The sequence below is a fragment of the Myxocyprinus asiaticus genome, chromosome 14, assembly GCF_019703515.2.
Source record: "Myxocyprinus asiaticus isolate MX2 ecotype Aquarium Trade chromosome 14, UBuf_Myxa_2, whole genome shotgun sequence".
NCBI classification, from domain to species: domain Eukaryota; kingdom Metazoa; phylum Chordata; class Actinopteri; order Cypriniformes; family Catostomidae; genus Myxocyprinus; species Myxocyprinus asiaticus.
This window is the reverse complement of record NC_059357.1, coordinates 14114600-14126292: the sequence shown is the minus strand read 5'-3', so window position 1 is coordinate 14126292 and position 11693 is coordinate 14114600. Positions and strand designations below refer to the sequence as shown.

The following is an 11693-nucleotide window of genomic DNA, read 5'->3' as shown; positions in this document are numbered from 1 at the left end:
ATACACATATACATATACAGTATATGAATATATATACATATACATACATACATACACATACACATACGTAGTGCAAATCTAATTACAAATCGGTTATATACAGTGCAAGGGAATGTAATGGCAGAAGAGGTAGGATGTGTTGGATAATATAAAAAGACTAAGCTGTGTATTGCACATTAATTATTGCTCAAAGGGGCAGTTTTAACTGTTCATCAGATGGATAGCCTGGGGGGAAAAACTGTTCCTGTGCCTGATGGTTCTGGTGCTCAGAGCTCTGAAGTGTCGGCCAGAAGGCAACAGTTCAAAAATGTAGTGGGCAGGGTGAGTGGAGTCCAGAGTGATTTTTCCAGCCTTTTTCCTCACTCTGGAAGTGTATAGTTATTGAAGGGAGGGCAGGGGGCAACCAATAATCCTCTCAGCAGTCCGAACTGTCCTTTGTTGTCTTCTGATATCTGATTTCGCAGCTGAACCAAACCAGACAGTTATAGAAGTTCAGAGGACAGACTCAGTGACTGCTGAATAGAACTGTATCAGCAGTGCCTGTGGCAGGTTGAAATTCCTCAACTGGCAAAGGAAGTACAATCTCTGCTGAGCCTTTTTCACAATGGAGTCAATGTGGGTCTCCCACTTCAGGTCCTGTGAGATGGTAGTGCCCAGGAACCTGAATGACTCCACTGCTGCCACAGTGCTGTTTAGAATGGTGAGGGGGGACAGTGTTGGGGGGTTTCTCCTAAAGTCCACAATCATCTCCACCGTTTTGAGCGTGTTCAGCTCAAGGTTGTTTTGAATGCACCAGACAGCCAGCTGTTTAACCTCCCTTCTGTATGCAGACTCATCGTCATCTCGGATGAGGCCGATGACAGTGGTGTCATCTGCAAACTTCAAATCAAATCAAATCAAATCACTTTATTGTCACACAGCCATATACACAAGTGCAATGGTGTGTGAAATTCTTGGGTGCAGTTCCAATCAAGGAGCTTGATAGAGGGGTCCTTGGCAATGCAGTCGTTGGTGTAGAGGGAGAAGAGTAGTGGGGAGAGCACACATCCCTGGGGGGCACCAGCGCTGATTGTACAGGTGCTGGAAGTGAATTTCCCCTGTCTCACAAGCTGCTGCCTGTCTGTCAGAAAGCTGGTAATCCACTGACAGATAGGCATGGGAACAGAGAGTTGGTGTAATTTAGTCTAGAGAATAGCTGGGATGATGGTGTTGAAAGCCGAACTGAAGTCCACAAAAAGGATCCTTGCATATGTCCCTGGTTTGTCCAGATGTTGCAGGATATGATGCAATCCCATGTTGACTGCATCATCCACAGACCTGTTTGCTCGATAAGCAAATTGAAGGGGATCTAGAAAGGGTCCAGTGATGTCCTTCAGGTGGGCCAACACCAGTCTCTCAAATGACTTCATGAGCATAGACATCAAGGTGACAGGTCTGTAGTCATTAAGTCCTGTGATTTTTGGTTTCTTTGTGATGGGGATGATAGTGGAACGTTTGAAGCAGCATGGGACTTCACACTGCTCCAGTGATCTATTGAAGATCTGTGTGAAGATGGAGGCCAGCTGGTTAGCACAGGATCTAAGATATGCAGGTGAAACGCCATCTGGGCCCTGTGCTTTCCTTATCCTTTGTTTTCAAAAGCGCGGCACACATCATCTTCACAAATCTTAAGTGCGGGTTGAGTAGCAGGAGGGGGGAGGAGGGGGGTTGCAGGAGGTGTTAGTGTTTGTGTGAAGTGAAGGTCAGAGTGGGTGTGGGGTGTGAGATTGGGCCTTTCAAATCTACAGTAGAACACATTCAGGTCGTCAGCCAGTTGTTGGTCTACCACAGGGTTGGGGGCAGGAGTCCTGTAATTCGTAAGTTGTTTCATGCCACTCCACACTGTTGCAGGGTTATTAGCTGAAAACTTGTTTTTCAGCTTCTCAGAGTATCTTCTTTTAGCCACTCTGATTCCCTTATTCAGTGTGTTCCTGGCCTGATTGTACAAGACTTTATCCCCAACTCTGTAAGCATCCTCTTTGGCCTGATGAAGCTGCCTGAGTTCTACTGTAGACCATAGTTTGTCATTGTTAGATGTTAAATAAGTCCTAGTAGGAATGCCCATATCCTCACAGAAACTGATATATGATGTTACAGTATCTGTGAGCTCGTCCAGATTGGTGTCTGCAGCTTCAAAAACACTCCGATCAGTGCAGTCAAAGCAGCTCTGCTTCATTGGTCCATCTCTTTACAGTCCTTACTACAGGCTTAGCAGATTTTAATTTCTGTCTGTAGGTTGGAAGACGATGAACCAGACAGTGGTCAGAGAGTCCCAAAGCTGCTCTAGGAACAGAGCGATATGCATCCTTTATTGTTGTGTAGCAGTGATCCAGTATATTTCTGTCTCTGGTTGGGCATGTAATGTGCTGTTTGTATTTGGGCAGTTCACGTGTGAGGTTTGCTTTGTTAAAATCCCCAAGAATAATAATAACTGAGTATTGTTGTTCCATGTCTGTGATTTGATCAGCTAGCTGTTGCAGCGCGGCATTCAAACACGCATTTGGCGCGATATACACACTCACCAGAATAAACGTGGAAAACTCTATGCCTGTTCATGTCAAAGAGCTCCTATTTAGACACCACGATTTAGAATTGAAGTGAATTGCTTTGTATTATATGCCCTTTATTTTGTTGCAGGTTACCGGAGGAAGCTTTGTTTGTAGCACCAAGCCCCGGGATTCTGAGATGATGAACAGTTCTGATGTCAAATAACAGGAAGACGCAGGACACATTTACAAGATGAAACATCACCCCTCCGTCTCCTCATCCCTCTGTCAATATGTTCTTATAACCTTTGATATGTATCTTCATGCAAAAGTAATAGCCTAACACTTAACACAAACAAAACAGTCCCTTTTTTTTTTTTTTTTTTTTTTTTTTAACATAAGACTGTTATTTTCTTTTTTGTAGAAGATACTATTAAAATATAGAAGACACTAGTAAAGGTGCTGTAAGCAATTTTAGCCGTTCTGGAACTTCCACTAGACTGAGCTGTTAAAGTAGACACGCCCCGTCTTTCCAAAACACCGCACCCCAAAGATACAGTTCGTCTTCTCACATCAAACACAACAGTAGCAAAATAGCGCCCTTAGCTGACAACTGTTATGAATCTAAATATGACATTAAACCTGAATTTCTCATACTGGTTCTTATACTACACTATGAGAACATGCAAAATGATTGACAGGCACATCAAAGTCTTCTGATTGGCTGATCAATGAATGTGTCCCTGTTTACACAGTCCAGTGCTGTCTCAGAGACCATGAGATATCTCAGGACACTTACTTCAATGATACCTTTCAGGGATAAGGAACAATTTCTGCATACCATTCCAGAGAAAATCGCTTACGGCCCCTTTAATACAACATTTTAACGTTGCATATCCCAAAGATGGCTGAAACACTCCCTAAACACCGATATTATTACTTTGGTTAACAAGTTATGCTGTTTGACTATAAATAAAACATTATGCACTATTTGTCTGTCTATAACTTATTTAATTTTGAATTCCTTCGAATAATATTGTCTTACTGACACTAGTTTTAAATGCATGTATTGTAAGTCTATGGATATTCGCAAATAATTGAATCTGATTTTCAAAATAAAGAGCCTTTGTGAGGATGAAACTGTCTGACATTAGTTTTAGGGGGGAAAAAAACACTACAAAAACCATTAAGTACAACGAACAAACAACACAGTACAGAGAGGGGGTATAGCTCAGTGGTAGAGCATTTGACTGCAGATCAAGAGGTCCCCGGTTCAAATCCGGGTGCCCCCTATCGACATTTTCATTCATCTGTGCAAATTTAATCTGACAGGCTTAGACGCCCACCCACATGTCGAGAACATTTAAGAATAGACACATCGAGACGTGAAAAATGAAGACGCATTTAAACGTCAACCATGTGATTTGGCTGGTATTAAACGAAGCTTGATATAGATTATCAACAGGGAGCAGTACTGGGCACCAGATAAGTGAGTGCCACGTACACAAAGAACAACAATTTAAAGAACTACAGCGACATTCAACGTTACAATATTCTACTAAAATTCTCAGTCATTCAGGTGACCTCAGAATGTCATGTGTACAAGACAGTTTGTCTGTAGGCCTATTGTATGACATTATTTGTGAGGAATTATTTTACTTTGTTTCCTAGAGTGGTTATGGCAATAATGTATTGAATTTTGAATGAGATTGTTGTTTATTTCAGCCAAGATGTGCAAGTTTAAGGCAAGATAAACTGTTACATTACTGAAGCCTCAACCCACGTGGGACAAAACTGGACTAAGTGCATTTCACTATCATGATGAAACCTCACTGACTAAGAAATGTAAGAATACTCTTTTTCACACAAGTCTCAATTCATAAACAGGCGTTTAATTTAAATTATTTTCTACGGTTCCATATTAGAATCGTGCACTTGCTTTCTTTTCTACGTTTTCCTTCTTTATGTCTCCTTTCTTCCCTCTAGAGGTTTTATTGTAACTTCTACTACTCTGTAGGTAATATAACCTCAGGTGACTGTCATAAGATGGCAACATTCAGAGGATGGGATGCATCAGTGTGGAACTTCTTGTATTTTTGTTCACACCAAAAACTCCACAAGTAAATGGAAGTTCTTACAAAGAATAGGGAACAATAGTAAATCACAGTGAAGTAGGCTTTGATATTATGCGAGTCTTTCTTTTTCTGTGCCACTGTGTATTAGTAACATAAAGTTACTTCCCCTCTTGACCCTACAGCTCCAAGCCTAGAAGTCATGAGACCAAGCACATGACAATGTACACCTCAAACGACTTCCACATGCTGTCACATTTCCATGACATTTAATGTATAAATATGTCAATAAACCTCTTTCCAATCTTATTGGGGAAGGTCTAGTAAACTGTATTAAATACACTCAGATTATTTGTTAAAGTGTTCTAGCCTATTGGATTTTAAGATTGATTGAATTAAGTGTGTTTTGTCCTGGGGTTTCACAGCTTTATCCTTAAAGGAATATACCAGGTTCAATAGGCAACAAGTTAGGCTCAATCAACAGCATTTGTGTCATAATGTTGATTACCACAAAAATTAGTTTAGACTCATCCCTCCTTTTCTTAAAAAAAAAAAAAAAAAAAAAAAAAGCAAAAATCTGGGATCCAGTGAGGCACTTACAATAGAAGTGAATGGGGCCAATCTGTAAACGTTAAAATACCGACTGTTTCAAATGTAGAAGACGTAAAAATATGCGAGATAACATGATTTTAGTGCGATAAAATCACTTACTAACCTTTTTTTGTGGAAGGTTATATCCAGTTTTACAACTGACGAAGATGACGTAACGCAGTAAACCCTAAAATGACAGTAAAAACGTTGATTTAAACAGCTTTATAGCTCAAATAATACACAAGTTTTAACAAAAGACTGAATGTAAGTGCTTTTATAAAATTATAAGCTTCACATTTCTACCTTTAAACCCTCCAAAAATTGGCCCCATTCACTTCCATTGTAAGTACCTCACTGAAACCTCGATTTTTGCTTTCCTTTTCAAGAAAAGGACGGACAAGTCGAAATTAGTGTTTGTTGTAGTTTACATTATTTACCAGGAATATTCCTTTAAAAGGGTTACCAACATAAGGTGAATTGAACCTAATCCATACTATATACAGGGCCATAGTAAGGCCCCTTGACTGTCAATTGGTCTGGGCCCTTATATATATATATATATATTCATAAAGTTTACAATTTGTTGTGGTCCCCAGATCGTTCCCTCCTTTCACCCCGTTAGCTATGGCCCTGCTATATGTGACGAATGTCTTGCTATTATGGATGAAAACTTGTTCTACCAGGTAAACAATACTGGTTTACAGGGCTATTAAATTCTTCATATGATCTGGGATAGCCTTCACAACTCGCAGTGGAAGTCTGCAATGGAATATACCAAACCAGCTGTGAAATAGGGGTGAACTTCAAATTACAAAACGATTTATTGCTCGAGGAATAACGCAATAATGCTGATTTTACTGTACTATAAAATTCAAATTTCCTCTTTGCGATCTCGTGATACCAAGTCATTGCAAAATTCTAGAAAGACATATATATTGCGTTTTCATAAGTCATCCCTAGAGAAGCGGAAATGGACCCTGCACTCATGGTGGATCATGTGACTCTTTCCATTTCGCCATTTTCTTGCTCTCCACCGGTGATCAGCCTCTTGTCGGATTCGTACCCATCTCTTGTGCTCTGCTCCTGCTTCTACTACAAGACCTGTCAACGTAGAATAGACCCTCTTTAGTGCCTAAACCTTTACAGGTTTACAGACCTTTACAGACTTTTCTACCTTTAGTTTCTAGTGTCCTAAACGCACAGAAGAATGTCCGCCCAGAGCCCCGAGTACTCTCCCTTCTTCGCAGTGATGGGTGCCTCAGCAGCAATGGTGTTCAGTGGTAAGAAACGCGTCATTTTATCCTTAGATCGAGTGTGAAGATTACCTTAATATTGAAGTTTAAAAAAAAATGCTTTGTTTAATTTATAACCGGTGTGGACGCGATGTTCGGTTGACATCGATTGAGTGGCACGGTACCTGTAGTAGGGAAAGGGATGCGAAGGTTTCCATCACTGCACATGACGTCTCAGTTGACGTAATGTCTATAAATTATTTATTTCGTTTGATTATTTGCTTCATTATTACGGCGCACCGAATCTTCGCGTGTCAAACATAAGACACCGCCGTGACGGATGAGCCTGCGACGCAACCTCTCATTTTTTATGTTCACGCAAGGACGTTTATTTAATCTCCTCTTAGCATACGTGTATGAAATGACGAGCATTTTTGTCCTATAATGTTATTGTTTCCCTTTGTACTGGCCTAGACTTGCAGTAAAAATAGCTTCGTCTGATTAATTGAGTGTCATTGATTTTCTACCTAAGAGGAAATGCATGAGTTAATTACCATAAACAGGTTCGCCCTTATCTAATGCGACTGCTCTGCTCTTTCTTTTTTCTAGAATTTATCTAGAATTACGCGTCAAGACTGCACCGTTCTTGTCAGTTTTGCTGTCTCAACCACAAGTTTTATCTATACTCAACAAAAGTCAATCGAGAGCCATGTCTCTGCTTATTTAGCGAAATTGTTCGTTAATGCCGAGTCGAGTGCTATGGCAGCACACCGGGCCTCAATCCAGGAATGATTCAAATAAATTTGACGCAACTCTCGTCCGCCTCATACTCGTCACACGCAAGTGGACTCTCTAGTGAAGTCATGTGACTGAGACAGTGCCCAATTTGCTTTCACTTTCAATGTTTTGCTGACCTTTGTTTTGTCTGAAGCAGTTTGTGTGTAATTGAGGGGTAGAGGTGCAGAAGAGAAGGTAGATATTTAAGATGTAGGTGTTAGAATTGTGTTCCTTAGATATTTGTTTCTTCGACTACCTTCCCTGGAGTAGAGCACATCAGTATATGCAGCCTGTGCCATGTCCTGTTTTCATTTGCAGAAGTGACAAGAATGCCCACAAAATTCAAAATCTGAGGGCATAAAAATTATATATATATAAATTTAAGTATTTGAAATAAAAGGATATCTTTTTTATGTTTAAAATAAAATATGCCCTCATAATAGTACAAAATAGCTCTGAAAATTTACATAAATCCAGTGGGCAGTTTCTGCCCATTAAAGGGATAGTTCACCCAAAAATGAAAATTCTGTTGTCATTTACTCACCCTCATGTCAGCCCAAATGTGTATGACTTTCTTTCTTTGGCAGAACACAAATAAAGATTTTTAGAAGAATATCTCAGCTCTGTAGGTCCATACAATGCAAGTGAATAGGGTCGAAATCTTTGAAGCTCTAAAAAGCACACAAAGGCAGCATACAAGTTACCCATATGATTCCAGTGGTTAAATCCATGTCTTCTAAAGCAATCTAATGAATCGTGTGAGAGAACAGACCAAAATATAACTACTTTTTCATCTTGACATTGCAATCTCTAGGCACGATCATGATTTCAAAGTCAGTTAAACTTCCTAGCGCTTGACACATACGCAGATGGCGCTAGGAAGTGTAATCGGGCTTGAATTAATGATTGCCAACAAGACTGCAGATGTCAAGATTCATAGTAAAAATGTTGTTACATTTTGGCCTGTTTACACCCAAAAAATATTAGATCACTTTAGAAGACATGGATTAAACCACTGGAGTCATATGGATAACTTTTATGCTGCCTTTATGTGCTTTTTGGAGCTTCAAAGTTTTTGACCCCTTTCAGTTGCATTGTATGGACTTACAAAGCTGAGATATTCTTCTAAAACTCTTCACTTGTGTTCTGCAGAAGAAAGTAAGCCATTGATATCTGGGATGGCATGAGGGTGAGTAAATGATGAGAATTTATTTTTTGGTGAACTATCCCTTTAATGGAAAAGCTCATTCCTGACACTGATGCATAGCATCCTGTCATGGCACTTGAATAACCCCAAACCTCATTCTTTGTCTCCCCACATGTAGCATTGGGTGCTGCATATGGGACAGCCAAGAGTGGCACAGGCATTGCCGCCATGTCGGTGATGCGGCCAGAGCTGATCATGAAGTCTATCATTCCTGTGGTCATGGCGGGTATCATCGCCATCTACGGCCTGGTGGTGGCTGTTCTCATTGCCAACAACATCTCTGAAAAAGTCTCACTCTACAAGTGAGTCATGCACATCAACTCTGTCTGTTTTTGTCTATTTTTTTGCATTTAAAATTTAGGCCCTTGTTGCATTTTCCTAGTTGTAAGTCACTCTAAGCTTCGTTAGAAACAAAAATAGCACATATTTTAGTCATCCTTCATTTAAAAATTAACATTTTATTGATGCCCTAGTTGTGTTATTATGATTAAATGGTTAGTTCTGACAATGAGATCACATCATATGAGCCATTCAGATTTAACAATGTGTTCCAATGTCTCTTTCTCTCTCTCTCTCTCTTTAGGAGTTTCTTGCACCTTGGTGCCGGGCTGAGTGTTGGTCTGAGTGGTCTAGCAGCTGGCTTTGCCATCGGTATTGTGGGTGATGCAGGAGTCCGGGGAACAGCCCAGCAGCCTCGCTTATTTGTGGGGATGATCCTCATCCTGATTTTTGCTGAGGTTCTGGGGCTCTACGGGCTTATTGTCGCTCTGATCCTCTCCACCAAAGGTTAATTGTTGCTGGTATCCTCTCTACATATGAACAACCATCAACCACACACACACAAGCACCAACACAAACATCTTACTAATGAAATGATGAGAAACTATAAGAGAGGAATATATGCGAGCATGCGTGTACTGTTGTGAGTGTGCTGTTTGCAAATGAATGTGTGATTGAATTCTCCTCTCTATGTATAGTAGCCTGATATGCGTTCCCCCTGTAAATGCGCTGTTTAGCTATTGCTCTTGTCCTGTGTGCGTGTTCAGATAGATGCCCTCCTAAGCCACACCTGTTTGTCATCTTTTATTTCGTCATAATTTTATTCTTGTTTGGAGAAAAAAATAAAATGTTTGATTTTTTTTTTTTTTTTTTTTTTTTTCTCACTTGTGGGACCATTAAAATTCAGACACTGATGTTGAGGACCTAAATGTAAAAAAAGATGGATTATTGCTGTTTGTATGTTTTTTTTTTTTCTTTTTTTTTTTTTGCTGATTATTTATGAAGATTTTGAAATGTTCATTAAACAGTTAAAATGGATCAAAGTCTTTATTGAAATCCTGATTATATAAATACAATATGTGAGTGTGTGTATAAGAATATATATATATATATATATATGTATATGTATGTGTGTGTATATATATATATATATATATATATATATATATATATATATATATATATATATACATACATCTGTATAGGTAGTTGAATTGCACTGTGGGAAATTTGTGGAGACTGTTGTCTTAATCAAGGTATTGATGTGCAAGTTTACTAAGTGTGGGTGTGAAAAGAATGTATACACACGTATGTTTGTGTGTGTGTGTGTATTTTAGCTCTTAACGTAACATTCTTCAGACGTGTAGCGTTTTAACTAGTTACTACTGTTTCTGGTTCCATTATTGGGTAAACACCAGCGCAGCTTATACAGTTTCCAAATAAATCTTCCTCAACCTAGTTTCAGTTTCTCTTTCCTTCAAACATAGGCACACAGGATGAGCAAGATGATGCTAATACACCGCAGGTTTTTATAGCAAAGCAGTACGTGTACATAGAAATTTCAAGATTTTAATTCATCAAAATATTATATGATATTATAGCTTAAGTACTCACTACACTTTGTTCCTTGGTTTGTCACTTATTCTGTCATATAACTTAGATTGCACAAATTGCAACCTATTATGAATTCCAGGTATGACCATTAATTTGGCACTAGTGTGCAAATCACATTTCACAAATCACGTATTTCATGTATAGTAATGAAAAATACATAGTTTAGAATGCTTTCACATCATGCAGAGTCAGGGCAACAAGACACTATGATATATTGCTGCAAGAGGGATTATTTCACAGGTTACCATCTGGTTGTCATAATTACTGCATTGCAGCCTCATTCACTCTCACTACCTCCTCCATGCTGCAATCACTCAAATAGTAGCGAGGGGGCGCTATAAGAGTTACAATACAATACCACTTCATCTCTGAGAGACAATTTAGTTTTGGGCACACAGAATGGATTAGTTTAAAACAGAATCAAACAGGTCAATAAGTATAATGTATCGGCCACCATATTTTTTTTTTTTTTTTTTATGTGCATATTACAAAAACAAAGAATACTAAGCACTGCATTGAAGAAATACAGAGTGAGAGAGAGGGGAAAAATATAGATATCATACGTTTAAAATAAATAAGTTGTATAAGAATTCAAATGAAAATAAATGATAAAAACTCAGTCAGAAAGAAACACAATTATTATGCCTTTTTTTTTTTTTTTTTTTTTTAAACCAAGAAGACAAACTACAAACATCCAATAAAAGTTTAGGCATACAACTATAAATCTCCACCATTGACCAGCCCCAACTAGTAGGTGGCGATATGCACGAATAATGAGAATCGCCAAAAAACAAAAGAAGAAGCATTTGAAAGTGAAAGTGTATATTTACAGTAAAAAGGACTTAAATGTTGATCTGTTTTTTTTTTTACCCACACCTATCATATCGCTTCTGACGTGTGGAGTCGTGTGGATTACTTTTATGCAGCCTTTATGTACTTTTTGGACCTTCAGAGTTCTGGCCACCATTCACTTGCATTGTATGGACCTACAGAGCTGAAATATTCTTCTAAAAATCTTCGTTTGTGTTCTGCAGAAGAAAGAAAGCCATACATATCTGGAATGGCATGAGGGTGAGTAAATGAAGAGATCATTTTCATTTTTGGGTGAACTATCCCTTTAAATCAGTGCACATAACTTTTTGACAGTGCTTTCACAGAATCGGACTTTATGTACTACATAGGTTAATTAATGACAATGGAACACCTGCCTTTATAGTTTATCTACTAGTACTGTCGCTACACTTGCTAGAATAAGAAAGCGTGAACGTCAGAAAGGGGTTTAGCGTTCAATCTTGGCACGAACTTGACATGTAAGTGACATCTGTTTAGTCCTGTATTTATGCACGCTTGAAAATAAACCGCGCCCACTTGATTGAACTGGAGAGGCGGGGCTTGA

At 38.9% G+C, this 11693-nt stretch overlaps 1 protein-coding gene and 1 non-coding gene across 2 annotated transcripts; both read left to right on the top strand.

Moving 5' to 3' along the window:
* The first annotated feature begins 3745 nt into the window (after positions 1-3745).
* trnac-gca (transfer RNA cysteine (anticodon GCA)) lies at positions 3746-3817 on the top strand. The gene has a single exon. It is a non-coding gene; the product is annotated as a tRNA-Cys (tRNA).
* Positions 3818-6184: 2367 nt separating this feature from the next.
* LOC127451940 (V-type proton ATPase 16 kDa proteolipid subunit c-like) lies at positions 6185-10141 on the top strand. The gene is made up of 3 exons (XM_051717023.1): positions 6185-6468; positions 8523-8706; positions 8988-10141. Exons 1-3 carry the CDS (start codon positions 6396-6398, stop codon positions 9193-9195), a joined length of 465 nt encoding a protein of 154 aa, XP_051572983.1. The 5' UTR covers positions 6185-6395; the 3' UTR covers positions 9196-10141.
* Positions 10142-11693: the final 1552 nt, after the last annotated feature.